General features: G+C 36.2%; 2 protein-coding genes and 1 long non-coding RNA gene across 7 annotated transcripts in view; 2 read left to right on the forward strand and 1 right to left on the reverse strand.

Moving 5' to 3' along the window:
* LOC139970036 (NLR family CARD domain-containing protein 4-like) overlaps window positions 1-17,583 on the forward strand; it is a 554,750-nt gene that overhangs the window by 400,332 nt on the left and 136,835 nt on the right. The window lies entirely within an intron of this gene.
* Window positions 1,587-5,810, reverse strand: LOC139970107 (uncharacterized). The gene is made up of 3 exons (XR_011794010.1): window positions 5,731-5,810; window positions 3,716-3,798; window positions 1,587-2,527 (listed from the first exon to the last, which is right to left on the reverse strand). It is a non-coding gene; the product is annotated as an uncharacterized lncRNA (long non-coding RNA).
* LOC139970029 (uncharacterized) lies at window positions 5,804-17,254 on the forward strand. Of its 4 annotated transcripts, XM_071975584.1 has the most exons (10): window positions 5,804-6,221; window positions 8,318-8,427; window positions 11,132-11,314; window positions 11,638-11,780; window positions 12,082-12,169; window positions 12,523-12,673; window positions 13,576-13,769; window positions 14,253-14,409; window positions 15,171-15,295; window positions 15,761-17,254. In XM_071975584.1, exons 1-10 carry the CDS (start codon window positions 6,155-6,157, stop codon window positions 16,076-16,078), a joined length of 1,536 nt encoding a protein of 511 aa, XP_071831685.1. In that variant the 5' UTR covers window positions 5,804-6,154; the 3' UTR covers window positions 16,079-17,254. The 4 variants fall into 4 exon arrangements, with proteins under 4 accessions (XP_071831685.1, XP_071831684.1, XP_071831683.1 ...); XM_071975585.1 differs by lacking the exons at window positions 5,804-6,221; window positions 8,318-8,427 and adding an exon at window positions 10,810-10,963; XM_071975583.1 differs by lacking the exons at window positions 11,638-11,780; window positions 12,082-12,169; window positions 12,523-12,673; ... (2 more) ...; window positions 15,171-15,295; window positions 15,761-17,254 and having other exon boundaries at window positions 6,182-6,221; window positions 8,318-10,963; window positions 11,132-11,268.

Consider the following 17,583-nt stretch of genomic DNA (forward strand, 5'->3'; position numbering starts at 1 on the left):
ATTAATTCTGAATTTTGGTGTTATTGCTTTGTGTCTCAGATTATACCTAGTAGTTTCTCGAAGTAGAGAGTTAAGTTCGGTATGCAAAGAATGTCTGTCATTTCTCTGTATGCAATTTACACTTCTAATGAACTCATTTTTAGCAGCATTGTTTACAGTACTCATAAGAAAGTTAAAATCTATATTAAAAATTCTAGAACAATACTTTAAAAAAAAAAAAATTCTCTTATTATCTTTAATTAGTAAAAAGTGATACCAAGCAGAAACAACATATATTAGGTGTGGTAAGATATTGGCAGTAAAAACTCTTTTGCTTACATCAACATGAAAATATGGAACTATATACGATAGAGTTGAGACTATGAAGTACACCCGTTTAAGTATTCTGCTTATATGACCAGTGAAACTTAGTTTGTCATCAATACAAACACCTAGATATACTGTATGATGAGTGCGTTCTACTTCTGCATCTTTAATTGAGATTTTAGTTAACTTACATGATAAAAGACCTTTTCTACGAAAACGCTTATTCAGTTGCAACAACTACATAATGCATCACAGATAAAGAAACTATATCCCAGTTGTTACTTGCCTTGATATACTTGAATGGCATATGAGGACAGCTGTCAAGTAGCATGTATGCATAAACCAGACTGTGGTTTCTATGATCCAACATGAGTATCCTTTCATATGAATGGGACATACTGACACACTTGATCTTTAGTAATACAGCAAGAAGTGACAAACAGTATATTCACAATGACAGATGCTGACACAAATGACCACTGATAGCCTGCTTGTACTCACTCAATGTGATACATACTACAGTAAATATGAGATTTCTTCCAGCTTCCTCATCTTGAGATATCAAGTTTTAAAGGTTTACAAAATTTGACCACTGTTAATCTCCACAATAACAAAGGCCTCTTTTAGCCATGTGGTATACTTACAGACTAAATATGATATCTGTTCAGCTTCCTTTCTTGAACTTATAATTTTTACAAGGTTTTCACAACTTGAACCCTGTTTACCCTTTGACATCCACCCCAAAAATATAGGATATAATCAATATGATTCACATACATGCCAAATCTTACATTTTCCAAGCTTCCCTTCTAGAGATAGCGTGTTTGAAGCCAGGTTTCATACCGCACACACAAGTATTAACGCATAGGTTTATTAAATCAGCAAACAAAGTAAGCATTGATATTGAGATGACGCAATATGACAAATCATTTTTTTCTAACCCATACCGTCACGACTCTAAGTTTATGCTTAGAACTACAATGAATGTATGCTATATCAAGTGAGCTGGCTTCCCTCATCTTGGAAAGATAATTGTTCTGCTTGTTTTAGCCAGTTTTGTTAATTAGTACCTATTCGTGTGACCAAAGCAAAGCATAGCAGAACAGAATTTAAAAAATTAGATGGTGAATGTAAAAATTCCATTTACCTGAAGAAAGACGAACTAACTGCCATTTACTGTCCTGGATGTGACACATGAGTTTATAGATTACAACTACCAATAGAACAACTTCATTTCTACGTGTGGTAAAATATATGCTTGTTATGTGAGACTTTTGTTAGAATTTTGTCACCTTAGAGTCCTTTGAACTTCACAATCAACAAAAACAATCCCAGGATTTACTTATACCATCATTCTGACTGGAGTTCTCTGGGAACATTGCTCTTGATTCAACCTTACAATGCCATTACTAAATGCATTATAAGATAATAGAAATACTAATTCTATTCAGTATACTAATTGTGTGCACATTTTCCTCCTTGCCAGGGGGAGAAAAACAGACCCTTTGATATATATGGAGGGGGAGGAAGTGTGTGTGTGAGGGGGGGGGGGGGGGTTATGAATTGAATTGAAACCAATCTAGTGTGGTTTGAACAGAAGGAATGTGTGAATTAAATATTGCTTAATATAAGGACACTTATTGCCGGTTCCAAAAAGTGCTATCTGACGGCATTTTATGCTTTGTTTTTCTTGTTGCTTGCTGTTTTTATTCTATCTTGCACATATAAACATACTTAAACTTTAAGCGGGATTTTTTTTTCTGGAATTGTCTATCAGTGGGGGTGGGGGGACAAACAATAACGATATGCATGAAAGAAAGAAACCTTTTTATCATAAATTATCAAGTTCTTGTCTTAACCACTGGTTGTTATACTCAAACACCTGATCATCTCCAACCTCATCATATTCAGCTTAGATAGCCTCCCTTCCTATCCTGGTGAAATGCTCTGACCCTTGGTACCAACCTATACCTATACATAAAAGTTTAAAATTATTGACTGAATAGAGAAGTTAATAAGTAACCACATTCAAGCTAAAAAAATGCATGTTTACACCACACATCATATTGAAAAGATAATTGTGCATCAGGATCATTACTTTGGTAAGCTTTTGCGCAGTTGACTACAGGCTGCTTCAGCTTCTGTTTCGGTGCAACATGTGACAAGGTGGTAGAGATGGTCCACAGCATGAGAGACAAGAACGTCATTGAGGTAATTCAGCCTGCAGAAAAGGACGCATGAATAGTAAGCATTGCTTCAAAGTTACAGAAATTAAGTAGAAAGTAAATATTACTGTGAAAACATGATTTCAGCAATCATTACAAATGGGTACTTCAAATTAATGTATGTTGCAGCATTCGGTAATAACAAGGTGAAGCATTCAGACTAGCAATATTGTTTATTGCCACAAATGCAGATCTGATCCTCCATGAGCATGCGAGCATTCAGACTGTAGCAAATTGATCCCCCAATTGTGGGTCTGATCCACCGTGAGCATGTATGGAGTATATTCAGACTAGCATGTTGTTCGCCCTTGTGGGTCTGATCCTCCTTAACCATGCAATAATTTATACTATAGGACGTTGATCACCCAAATTGTAGGGTCTGATCATCCTTGAGCATGCGGGAATGCAAACTATAGCAAGTTGATCGCCCTTGTACGTCTCGTCCTACTTGAGCATGTGAGATTCAGACTAGCAAGTTGATCACCTCATTTGTGGGGTCTGCTTGATCCTCCTTAAGCATGCGATTATTCAGAGTATAGCAACTTGAATCCCCAAGTGTGGGATCTGATCCTCCTTGAGCATGCGAGCATTCAGATATACAGTATGGCAAGTTGATAGCCTATTGAAGTCTGTACGCATTCCTGTGTATTGTATCAAGGCCAAGCTTAGAGTGAGATCTGATCAAGTGTGACCTATGTGCAGCACTAAGGTCACGTCTCGACGTAAGTCAGTGTTAGATTCAAATTTTCTGGCAGGACGGGCCAACAGTTCAAGCACTCAATCACAGAAAGTAAAATTCATGACAAGGCAAGGCTTAGGGCGATAAACTTACAAACAATGATATGACCAGAAGGACTGGATCCCATTTTTCAATAAAAAGTTCCTTTAAATGCAGTGCTTAACCATTGAAAGTATACATATCATTACTATATAGCACAATAAAAGTTTGCAACAAGTAGCGAAACATCTAAAAGCGTTTGGCCGAGCGATGATGATAGGTAACAGGTAGAGCACCTTTATCATTAATATTAATCAATATTTGTTTCTGCTTGAATTTTGAGAGTTGCTTAAGCACTACAAAATTTTGCTTGTAACTGCCAATGTATACCACTTAGGTTGGCATCAGTAACTGCATGATTATGGAGTGCATATAATCCCACTTTAATGAAATATTTAACACTTACTGTACTTCAAACTTTTTGAGTTTCTTCAATTGGTCATACAACTGCTTCTTGGAACTTGAAGAAAAACTGTTGCAAACAGATCTCTGTTGAATCAAAGCAAAGAACACAATCATAGCACACTGGAAACTTACTTAACCATGAATTGTAAAAATAGGCCTGGGGGGGTCTTAAAAAACAAATTTCCAGAGGACAAGAAATTCGGGCAAAAGTCCTGAAAAATTCGGGCAGCCTAAGAGGAGAAACTATATATATATATATATATATATATATATATATATATATATATATATATATATATATATATATATATATATATATATATATATATATATATATATATATATATATATATATATATATATATATATATATATAATATATATATATATATATATATATATATATATATATATATATATATATATATAAATATGCAGTAGCTTGCCCAAATCTTTTTCAAATTTTTGCCCGACAATTCATTGATTTTCTTTATTTAGCATCATGATGCCCGAATATTTCCGTGTAACACCACCGTAAGCACAGCTCACCTGGGCTACCACACTTTTTGCGCGATCAATTTTTTTTCTAACTAGTCAACTGTATATCTGACATCTCCGACATGAGTGTATATAAGAAACATTTTCTTTTTGATGGAATGGATGGTGGGGGGGGGGGAGTGCCTACAAGCCTAGAAGTACAGGTTTATCATATTCTTTGTTACATTTTATACTGTTTTGTGAGACAAATTGCAGTCTCACCCGACACAGCGACATTATCCCGCCTACGTGTCATTGAACAATGTATGTTTTTCTGGAGGAAGCTGAGTACTGTGATAAAATAATAAATACGGTAACTAAATATGAGCTTAAAAAATATACTGTCCTATTTTTCCTCTTCAAAGTGATGTAACCATTTTTTCTTCTTCTAATTTGCCAAATTTTTGGGGAAGTGTCAATTTCTAAAATGTGAGATTATAAAATAAAGAATGTTTATATGCAACTTGCAAGGCCTCAGATGTGCCGTTTCCGGCAATCTGAGAGGCTTTTTTTGCCAACAATTTTCTTGTACGCTACGCGCCAACCGATGGTGGCGCTCCGCTTAGATAGTGTCACAGGAACTTTCGGGCACAAAACTTTCTGCCCCCCGAATTAAAATGGTCCCGTACGCCTATGACCTCGGCCCACAACATTAGGCTTCTGTACTCAATGTGGTACAATTACATACCATATGCGCAATCGTTCCAAGCTTCTGAGATATTATGTTTAGGAAGGTGCGTTAGTGTAGGGACAGGTTAGAGGGGAGTGAGGTAACTGTTTGGCATTTTTTGACTTCAAATGACCTTTATGACCTCCGACAAAATCAAACAGTTTCTTTTACTCAATGTTATGCACTATCTTACCAAGTACGAGATCTGCCCAAGCGTCCAATATTGAGATACCATGTTTACAAGGTTTCACAATTTGACCCGAATGACCTTTGACCTCAAACAATACAATACGCTTCTTGTACTCAACAATGTACTCTTTTGCTCAAACTATGGGATCAATCTAAGCTTCGATTTTTACAATGTGGGCGGTACAAAGACACGCACACACACGCCAGCATGAATAAATAGGTTACGATTATTATCAAAGCCAGGAAAGCTGCTCTTCAGAAGTTGAACATTAAATTGCAGAGTTTCAAACTGACATCACATAAAATTATCTTCTCAAAACTAAAACAAATGAAATTTAATTTCTGAAAACAATTGTCAGGAAACTGAAGTTTTCTTCTAATTAACTTATTCCCGTCTTTATTATTGTTGGCAATAATGGTTAATTTGTTAGGCCATTAAGTCGAAACTGATTTATTGTGTGAAGACAGCTACAGCACTTTACCCTCACATAAGCCAGCAAATACTCAGAACTGATTAAGTTGCTGATTATTTTTAAGGAAATTCTGGAGGAATTATGCCAATGCTCCTCCTCCCCCTACCCCCCCCCCCCCAAAAAAAAAATACTGCAAAGAAATCTTACTTGTGCAAAATTCTTTAAGTAAAATTGAATTGAATTTCTTCTTCTGAGGAAGGCCTGTGGTACTGTTAATAAGTGTGTACACTCTAAAAAAGATGGGTAATATTTTCTGGGCAAATGCTCGGTTGGGGAATTCTTTAACAATATTGGTCAAAATCCCTGCTTTATGTGTTGACCAACTTATAGTAAAACAGAATTTAGTAAACCGCTGTGCAAAGTGAATGAAATATACCCAACATTTGGTAAGCGTCCCGCCAAATCGAAAGTCACTGGTACTGACTGGGTCGACGCGCACATCTGCGACGAAAAAATGAACGTTTTGCCTATACATTTGTGTGTGTTTGCATGGACAAACACCGTACGTTACGTGTCATCGCATAGCTCATACATACAGTGTAGATGACGAGTGTAGATGAAAATATAGAAGATGGGCAGGCCTATCGAAGAAATCCTACAAAAATGGGGGGTTGAAGAGCTGATAGACAAGTTTCAAGGTAAGGATGTACTATTAAAGAGTAGGCTGACAAAATTACAAACCTATATTATGTTGATATGAAAATGATGTAAATATTGGTATACAAAGAGATAGCGTCAGGTAAGGTCGAAAAGCATAACGAGTAACGTTACTCGATAGGTCAAACGTAACTTAACTAGTACAGCCTAGGTCCAGATAAGGCCTAGCTTTTGGCTATATTGTTATACTACTACTAGTAGTAGCTCTAACGATCGAATTGGAATTGAATTTATGTTAATATTAACGTAAGACATTGGGACCTAACTTGACACCAGATAACCGTGCATGAAATTCATTAATGTACAAGTTCCAAGGGTACGTAGATAGTAGGAGTAGTGTACGTAGTAGTAGTACTTTTCTAGCCCACTTACTTAGCCTAGGCTACTGGCCAACTAGCACAGGCTTAACGTTAGGCTATGCCTAATTTGCTCGATCGAATTTGTACAAATTAAGCTACCAAGCAAACCCTACCGTCTGACGTTAGGTCTAGTAACCTAGGATTGTGCCCATGAATTTTTAAATTTAGAATTAGCGAACTGGTTGTTATTCTAGTGACAGATTGGGGAAGGGTCAACTCGAGTCAAACTCAAAGTGAGAGTAGGGGGATGGAAGTCAAATTAAATTTGCTCAGTATTAGATACCAGATAATACTACTTTTGGAGCCCTTAAAACTGACGATGTCTTGGAATATTTACTTCAAACATAACCACTTAACGTAGTTTAAGCCTTTATTACCCTAGCCAATACATTGTAACTTGAAAAAAAATGGTAAGATTGAGAGCAAATCCTGTAGGCTTAGGCTAGTGCATAGGAATAGGGCCAAGTTAGTTTAGTGATCACTATGTGTGCACCAGTTAACAGCTTACTTGCTTGAAGCTAGCAGCCATTAAGACTAAGACTTGTAAGAGCAGCCACTAACAGCATTCATCATTTCATCATTGATATTGAGCTATATATACATCAGAGTACTGTCTGCGCTTGAACTTAGTGAACGCTAGCTTCAATGAGACAAATTACTTGCATATAATGACAAATGCAGTATTCAGATCCTCATATTCATGATCAAATTATACTAAGGTTGCCCTGTTACATTGTCATGAAGCTTTGTAGCAAGTAGTAACACATACTTTACTACAGTAACTAACGGTACGTACAGTAAGTCACGTGCAAAGCTCGCCAACGATAATAAGCTAAGCCTATGTAGGTTAACTATATATGAACTGATGCTTTAACGATGCAAACTATCACAATAATTTAGAACGTAAGATTGATTTAATACTATACACAAAATTTTAAGTGTAGAATTTCAAAATTTCTATCAGTTATTGAGTAAGGTTAGATATTTGAAGTTTTCCTTGCACCAGATGGATATAGTGAACAGCGTAATTGGCGATTTTTGATATAGTGCTGGGTGAAAATGTTCAGTGCTGGGCAGAGCCAACAGACTTACTGTAGGCACTGTACTGTATAGTGCAACTAAGTGTAATACAAGTTTACAATGTACAACACTGTAAGATGGGACATTAACAGCAAAATATAAAGGGCATGATGGCGCAGCTTCTTTCAGCTGTGGGTAATGTCAAGCCATGCATCAGCTATACCTTGATGGCAATGAATTTAATTGTTGTCACAATTGTGCATGGTTGTATTTATTAATGTTGCAACCACTGTCATAAAGGGGGGGGGGGGGGTAGGGCACTGCTCAGTCAGTTGTAATAATGAATATATACAGTATAAATTAATTTTAAGGGATGTTTGGGCTCCTGCAAAATTTTGCAAATAAATTAAAGCTGCAAACTGTGACAAGTGTTATCACTGAGGATGCTTTGCAGGTTAGACCAGAAAAATAACTTGCCCAATACCACAAACAAATTAACATGTGCTAATAGTATATATGGAACTTCCTTCAAAACTGACTTCAAAGTTAAAATTTGAAAGCAAAAGCTTCCAATAGGGCAGCATCCATCAAAATCCAGTCCTATTACAGTCATATGATATGACTCCCGAAGCTTTCAAACTCTGCTTCTCATGATAAGTTGTGGTTGATTGTTTTTCTTTTTTTTTTTTTCTCAACAGAAAATGGAATTGATGTAACTGCATTCGCCTTGTTGGATGAATTAAGTATAAAAGAATTGATTCCCAAAGTGGGACTGAGACTGAAATTTTTAAAGGGTTGGCGAGAAGAGGTAAGCTCTAAAGATGTCATGCACCTGTTTCAAATGCCTTAGGACTATAGAAGGAGGCAACAAGAAACTTTTTTTCCACCTCAAGCATGTACATGGCATTGCCAATAAAAGCAGGGTGAAAATTGTTTGCAGTCAAGGTAGATGTGTGCTAACGTTTAATACATTATGTGGCTACAAGAAACATCTCTTGACAAAGCATTCTTCTCAGCAGGAGCCATTCATAGGAGTTCCTCAATGTCAACACAAGGAAAACAATCGGCCTGACATAGACTATAGCAATGAAAATGAAACTGCACCCAGCAGTGATGCAGATGAAGAAGTCGCAGAATATGAAAATATTACTGAATCAGCTGCTATATTTATTGCTAGACTGAAGTCATCAGGCATAGCTTATTCACATATACAGAGAATAATTGATGATACCAAGGAATTTATTAACAGTATCGTAGCAGATACAGAGAGAAAGGTATCAGGATTCTTTGATACTCATTGTGATAAATCACTTGACAAGGTTGCTAAAGAAAACTTGCACGTGATATTTAGAAGTGTTCATGATCCATTTAAAGATTTGAGCTCTGAAAGCTTGCAGCGATCATACTTTCATGACAGGGGTGCATTAATAAACAGTGAAGAAAAGTTGATGGGGAACCGTTTTAAATTTAAAATAGACAGGAATACAGGAAGACCAGTCCAAGTCATTGAAAAAGAAACTTTGCAATATGTACCTGTGAAAAGTTCCCTTAAACAGTACTTGGAACGACCTGGTGTTATGAATTCAATTATGACTGTTCAAAGCTCAGGTGATCCAAATCTTTTAAAAACTTACAGGGATGGTTCCTTTTTCAAAAGGTATAATAATGACCACAGGGAAGAAATGATAGTGATTCCATTACTGTTATATTATGATGATTTTGAAACAGCAAATCCCCTTGGTGCAAAGAGAGGCATTCATAAGTTGGGAGGATTTTACATAAGTGTCCTTTCACTCCCTGTAAAATACCAAGCTAGGCTAGATAATATCCTGCTTTCTACACTTGTGAAATCTAAATTTATCTCCAAGTATGGTGTTAATGAGGTGGTCAAATATGTTAAGGACGATTTGCAGGTATTGTCAAAAGATGGGCTTCTAATAGATGGGAAAGACTTTGCTGGCAAAGTGAGACCTCAACTTTTTCAGGTTGTAGGAGATAATCTAGGTGTTCATTCCCTCCTGGGATATGTGATGAGTTTTAGTGCCAACTATTATTGTAGGTTCTGTAAGGGTCACCGCAGTGTTCTTCAAAAGCAGATGGTTGAACAACAAGACCTTCTACGCACTCAAGAAAATTATAGAGTAGATATTAATGTTAATAACGTTTCTCAGACTGGAATAAGGGCAACTTCAGTTTTGAGTGAAATTGAAGGTTATCATGTTGTGGAAAACCTGGCTGTAGACATCATGCATGATTTTGCAGAAGGAATCGTCCCACTTGAGATGCATCTGATAATACAAAGACTTATTGAGACAAGAGTATTCACTTTAGAAGAACTTAACAGCAGGATTCTCTCTTATAATTATGGATTTGTGGACAAAAAAAATAAGCCGAACCCTTTCAGACAGTCACAAATTTTAAATCCTAGTGGGGCAAGTGGGCAAACAGCTGCCCAAATGGTATGCTTAACAATTCACTTGCCATTGATGATTGGGGACAAAATTAATAGTAGCTGTCAAGAGTGGGATCTTTATTTGTTATTGGTTGAAATCCTTAAGATTGTTATGAGCCAATCAATAAGCATGCCTGCAACATACATGCTTAAATCTTTAATCAAGGATCATCATGAACTTTTCCTTCAGTTGTTTCCACAACGTAACCTGACTCCAAAGCAGCACATTATTATCCACTACCCTAGAATCATCCGCGAACTTGGTCCATTGCGACAATATTCATCAATTCGTTTTGAAGGGAAACACAAACTTTTTAAGCAGTTTGCAAACATTTGTAACAATTTCCAAAACATTTCAAAAACATTGGCAACAAAGTATCAGCTAGCCCAGTGTTATGACTTTTTGATTGAGAAACCAATTGACAGTGAAGATGTTATTCTAAGCAAGGAAGTTATAACTACCATTGGAAATCTTGAATACAGTGAAAAAGTTGCAGCAAGGCTAAGTTGTGGAATGGAAGATGAAATTGTTGTTGCTGGAGTAGCTGAACTTCATGGCTATGAGTTCAGAGAGAGTGCCACTGTAGTTATGATTTGGACAGAAGAAGGACCTACATTTGGTGAAGTGGTGTGTGTTTTAGTAAGACAGAAATCTGTTTTCCTGGTTTTGAAACCCCTCAAGACATTGTATTATGAGAGGCATTTACAGGCATATGCTGTTCAACATGGAGTGGGCACAGATGTAGAAATTATGCAACCTTGTGACTTGTTTGACTACAGACCATTAACTGCTGTTCAAACTCATGGATATGATTGCAGCATTTTGTACATTGCAACACGTTTCTCCTGTGTGTAATATCAGCTGTGCACCATGCAGAAGAAAAAAGAACTGGTATGTGTATATTAACAGAGGGGTATTGGTTTATTTCTAAAACATTTTAAACAAAGGTTAGGAAGCTACAATAGCTATTCTTATATTGGGATTGATTCAAATGAAATTATGAAAAACATGTTAGCTAACAATCCTTATATTTATGTCCTTGATGGTCCTTCTTTATAGTTTCAGCTTCCCAGTCAACAATTGCAGTTTCTACCTTTGGATGTTAGTACCAGTGCCAGTAGCAGTTCTAGTTGTGTGGATATTGAAGATGAAGGCACTAGCATAAGCCAAGATGAATCTTTGTGTGACACTGACACCTCGTTCCAACCACCTCCACTGAAGCGAGAAAAACGGGTTCATTTTGTAAGTGTAATCCATATATTTATAAAGGTACATTTAAAATATGGCAGGGCCCAGTGGTGTCTCTTTCATATAAAGCATGCCAATTACACAGCCTACTGTACAAAGCCAGAGGACGTTACTGTAATGTCCCGAGCCCCTAGCAATTGTTATGGGGTGTGAGGAACCATGTCCTTCTGCCCCCATTTAAGAAAATATTTCCTGTAAAGGTCTGGAAATAACTTATATCACACAATACATGATAATTTTAGCTGTTAAGCTGAAGTTAAGTCTTAAATGACTTGGTAATAATTATTCTCACTATTCTCTTGTTTGTTTTCTTGTAGGACGTGAGAAATATTCTGATTGAAAATGCAAATGGAAGAAGGGCAATGAAGAATACAGATGAAAACAAATTTTGCAACAAAGCTGATAGACACAGCATTGTAGAGCTTTGCATTAGTCACATGATGGAATGTCATGGTGATAAGTGAGTATTTTGGGCAATTTTCATTTCTCTGCAACAGTTCCTCATGCAATAGCCCATGGAATTCACAGCTACCCTGTAATCATCCATTGCTCAGATCATATTCATTTAAAGCAAGAAAGACATGGGATTTGTAGTGCCGATGATGCCATGACAATGCATCAGTCTGTCAATCAGTGCGATCCTCTGGTGTGGTGTGACGTTTGAGAAGAACACACAAGCTTGGTCAATTTGTTACACAAATTAGTAAACTGAGGTTCTTGAAAATCTCATTGAAATAATTCACCTTTTATGCTTTTCACAGGCCAAGTTCTTTCATCAAAGGTGCACTAGCCCAGGCCATCGTCATTGCATTTCCATGTTTAAATGACTCAGATGCACCACTTGGTTATGTAAGTAAATTGTCTTTAATTGAACTAGTTACTGTAAATGTGCCTTATCTTCTCTTGGGTTATACAGTGTGCTTAAAGGTTGAAGATAAAAGAGGAATTCATTGCATTCTGACAGATGAGCATTATATGGTTAAGACAGTTTGGTTACAGTAAGTGTGTGTTCCATAAAGGTATGCATTGTTGTATCTGTAGTTGAGAGCAAAGGGTCATTTGGCCAAAAATACCCCGACCAGTTGATCTGATATCAAAGGAATATTGTTGGAAGAAGAGACATACTTTGGCTGAGTGCTTGAAACCTATTACTCTCTTTTATTCAAGCATGTTTCACATTTTGGAATCATTATTATTGTCAGGAAGCATGGTATTGTAAAGGTGCTAAAGGAAGACCAGCAACAGGGTACCTGGAGGAACACCTCAGATACAGAAGAAAAAGAGTAATTGCTATGAATGAACCAGAGAAGGGGAAGAAGAAAGATGAACTCCCTAAAGAAGGACCCATGCTAGGTTTGTATTTTAGTTTATTTTATAGATCCATCACCTCTATTCGATAGTGTCCTACTTCTGTAAATACATCCTACAGAGCATGTTCAGCTTGGTTAAATCTAGAAGAAATAAGCAATAATTATATGTTATTTTACTGAGAATACTGGCATGAATACATAAGGTTAAAATGAGTGCTTGGTTACCCGCTGAAGGCTGGCATATGTATGTAGCTTATATGCAGTCTACACTGGCAGTGTGTGTAGTGTGTGTAACTTTAGGCTTGTAATCATAAGATTTCCAGAGGTGTGTAATGAACTGATGCAGACTACTTTCATATTAATGTGCCATGGTGAGTAGCAGATCCCTGTGATTTTGGGACTATTGACATTCATGTTATTGAGAAGTGTGACTTTAACCTTCAGTTATCTTCATTTTTGTTGCAATTTGCAATGTCAAGTCATTTACTACATTTTTGGGACAAGGGTGACGATAGATGTTAGGCAAGTTTTATATGGTAATGTGCGAACCAAAGGAATTGTAAAACAAAAAAGCTTGTAAAGACAATATCTCTATAACAATTATAATGGATTGATTACAACAGATGCCTCGTGGTGAGTAAAATCTGCCTGTTTCTTGGGGTAGCTATAACAAGAATAGTAACAATGAGGCATGACTTAAATTATCCTTTCTCAGTTATAGTAGGATAGATTTCTATCATCTTTTGCAGGAAAATGATGATAGTAGTACTGAAGGTACATATTACATATTGAGTAACATCATCCAGATGAACACCTAAAGTTGTATATAACAGCATTAACAAGCCTGTCCAGTTCATTTTGCAGTCAGCATCCAAGAGTAAGTGCAATAAGCCCGCACAAAGCAAAACCAATTACATAGAAGTTACTTTACAATTCATTTCTCAGCACCAGTAGCACCTGAAAATGAAGAAGAACTTGTTATGATGAATCAATGGCTTAAATACAACAAGGAACCTGAAGACCAAGTTACTGTTTTCATGGGGAAAACAGCTTTCTACCGCCAAAAGAGAATAAAAGAAAGTCTGGGGAGTGTTAACACCACCATTGCTGAGTTTCCACGATTGTTGGACCCAGGAATGGTAAAATTCTATTAAATACTTTGCTTTCTTTTTTAATGATTAATATGATTACACCTGACACTCATTACAGCCAAGTTAGGCATTTTCATATATTTTTTTATCTTTAAAGACAGCTGGCTAAAGACATATTTGATTTGTTTTTGTAAGGCTTAAATGAAAGTTGTGTATGTAAAATCTGCAGGTAATCTATGTTCTTACACATTGAGGGGGAATAGTAAAGCAGAAAGCCAAACAGTGTTCACTGATAGTTTGTTCTCATGAAACCATCGTTACCCTGGGTTACTTTATGTATGTTGTTTGGCTGTTAAAGGTATGAAATAATTATCATTAATTATCATTTAATCCACAAATAATTGGGTTCCACAGTAACTATTTTCTAAGCTTTTTAATGTGTGAGTCTTTCCATGTCTAGCATGCAGCTGTTCCCAAAAAGAGTCATGTTCCACTGGTGACTTAAAAAAAACTATTTCATTTTCATTTTAGATTGAGCAAGACTTTGCATTGCTGTATCCATCAAGATCAAACAAACTCTATCAAAGATGGGAGAAGGTGGCAAGAAAAGTTATTTTATACAGCCAACAGCTAAATTGGAGGGAGGTCCTAGGTATGCAGAATACAAACATTGATGACCTCACAATGGGTAAGCCTTAATATGCAAAACAAACAGACATATGTTGACTTGTTGGTCCATCAAATTTGATTCTCATGAGCTGTAGGTACATGAATGGTGATATTGACAGTAAAGTATGCTCACTGCTTTGTACTTAAAATACGGTTCCTGCAATTAATAGTATGCTGCCTCTCATTGGTGATTGCTGTTCAAAAATCAAGGAATAGAGCCTTTTAATTGTTGGACAATTGGAAGAACCCTTTTAAATGGTTAATAATGAAGTCTAACATTGCTTTAAGTTTAAGGGGGACTCCAAGTATGTGGTACTCTCACATCAAGGCAATATTTCCACATCAATCAGGCAATGTAAATGGCACATGCATGTCAGTGACAACCTTTATCAGACTGTGTCTCAGTGAATCTGTCCATGCACATGCACCATTGTGTATTGATATATGATCATATCTTGTGAGGTTGTTATCCTTAATTTATTCTTGTTAATAGAAATAGGTCACCAGCCAGAGGTCAAAATCTGCAAAGTGCCTCTTCTAGAGACTATACAAAAATTTTCACGTAATGAATATTTGGAAACTTGGTTGTTTAACGTTACCGAAGGTTAGAATGTATACTGCTTTTCTCATTACTACAATGAAAGTTTAACAATGGAAGTGATTCTCATAAACAGAAATTTTAAAGGGTACCTAAATATTATATTTTGCATTCTGCAGAAATTTAACTAGCCAGTTTTAAGGGGTGAATAATTAACAGTTTAACTGTTTTTATCTTCACAGAAGAAATAAAGAATCTGGCCTTTTCCCTGTTAGCTATCATATTCAGAAGTGGAAGGAGTGGAAAGGGTAGAAAGGGTCACAACTCAGCAAATGATTCAGTAAACTGCTTCATTGATGTGCAACCAGTAAGTTTTTCTACATATCCATTTGAATGCAGGGCTCAAACAGCAGGTTTGAAATAGTGACTCAAATAACTCAGACTGGGAAGCTCAGACAGATCTCATATTTGATGTGTATAATAACCATATTCAGTAAAAGAAGTCTTCCTTTTTTTCTGGGGGGGGGGGGTCAAATGTCATTTGAGGTCACTGGGTAAAATTTTTGAAAGTTTTCTTGACAGCTCCAGTAAAATGGGGAGCTTAGAGGGATCTCAAAATTGTTGAAGACTGCTCATTTATATTTACATTTATATTATATATATATATATATATATATATATATATATATATATATATATATATATATATATATATATATATATATATATATATATATATTCATAGCTACATGGTTTTTTATATTTGTGTCATTTCATGAAATTGTAGATAACTACACTTCTTAAAATATTGCATTTTTCTTTCTTTCCATAGGAAGTGTTTGACATAGACCAATATGTAAAGACCCTCAAAGCAACGGACACCCCACAGCCATTTGTTGTGTGCAGGGGAAGTCGGATAACTCCATCACAAACTTATGTCATCATAGAACGGAATGCACTCCCTCAGCAGTCACTCATGAAAGCTATTGACGTATGCTTTAAGGCCATGTACATATTTGACATTGAATATCAACCAACATGTAAGATTGCATGGCAGTTTTTGCAGGTTGTGATCTATGACTTCACTGAGGCAAGCATCACAAGTTCCATTCGAAATCTGCGTGCCTTCATCGCATCAGATTCAAAGTAGTTCTTTTATTCCTAACTATTCATTGTATTTATATCATGCATTACATCTTGATAGAACAAATTTAAAGTGTAAATACTGTGTAAAATTACAGATGATTTTTCTTAACTTCCATTGTTCTATTACTTAGCTTTCATGGCTTGGCGTTCAAGGAATTTGGTACAGTATCAGTTAATTTGGTTTCATCATTCATGTTTAAGTGTTTGCCATTTTATTTCATACTGAATCAGCCAAAAATAATTTGTTTTAATAGATTATATTCATTAACACCATCACAGTAATGTCTTACAAAATCAGTTAATATTTCGGAAAACCTGTGCATAGAGTACTAACATGACATGATGGTACCCCTAGCTTTGGTTTAGCATCACAATGATCTGGTGTTAGTTAACCAGTCTCGTTCCAACAAAACTAAAATGTAATTAAATGTTGAAACATAAGATATGTGTTTCCACCTGTGCTCCCTACATTTGGATTAGTTTTCTATTATTGATAGTAGCAATGGGTGGATGAGAGTAGCATGCTACAGCAGCAATGGGTGGATGAGAGTAGCATGCTACAATAGCAATAGGTGGATGAGAGTAGCATGCTATAATAGCAATGGGTGGAAGAGAGTAGCATGTTACAATAGCAATGGGTGGATGAGAGTAGCATGTTACAATAGCAGTGGGTGGAAGAGAGTAGCATGCTACAGTAGCAATGGGTGGATGAGAGTAGCATGCTACAATAGCAATAGGTGGATGAGAGTAGCATGCTACAATAGCAATGGGTGGATGAGAGTAGCATGCTATAATAGCAATGGGTGGATGTGAGTAGCATGCTACAGTAGCAATGGGTTGATGTGAGTAGCATGCTACAATAGCAATGGGTTGACGTGAGTAGCATGCTACAATAGCAATGGGTTGACGTGAGTAGCATGCTACAATAGCAATGGGTGGATGAGAGTAGCATGCTACAATAGCAATGGGTTGACGTGAGTAGCATGCTACAATAGCAATGGGTGGATGACAGTTACATGTTTCTATCACAATTGATTGACAATAGTTGCATGCTACAATAGCAAAGTGGGATGTGATAAGTGTATTTTTTCTTTATGATTTTCATCTGTTTTATCTGCTTTAAATTTGTTTTGATATGCTGCTTCAAGAAAGTAGATGTTCAATAAATCATTCTACAATACACTGTGTTGTTAGATCTATCTTTTTGGTTTGGTGTATGCTATACTTGTTCACAATCATCCAACCTTCCATGTTCATCCCACCTATTTTAATTTATATCATTCAACCTTTTTGTGTATAGTCAGTAAAAAACCGTGAAATAGTGAAATACCTGTATTGATCATTATGAATATATTGATTAACTATCCATTACCCAATAAAGGGAGAAAAACTGCTTAAATAATGTCGAAATATCGACCAATAAATAGCCCTATGTTGCCCAATTAGTAGTAAAGGATACCCAACCATATGATATTCGTTTTCAATATTTCGCCAACAAATGATAAACAT

Source organism: Apostichopus japonicus, chromosome 7 (genome assembly GCF_037975245.1).
Source record: "Apostichopus japonicus isolate 1M-3 chromosome 7, ASM3797524v1, whole genome shotgun sequence".
Taxonomy (NCBI): Eukaryota; Metazoa; Echinodermata; class Holothuroidea; order Aspidochirotida; family Stichopodidae; genus Apostichopus; species Apostichopus japonicus.

Excerpts from the sequence above, each read along its gene's own strand:
- LOC139970029 (XM_071975583.1), top strand. The coding sequence starts at position 8,441 with ATGTCATGCACCTGTTTCAAATGCCTTAGGACTATAGAAGGAGGCAAC.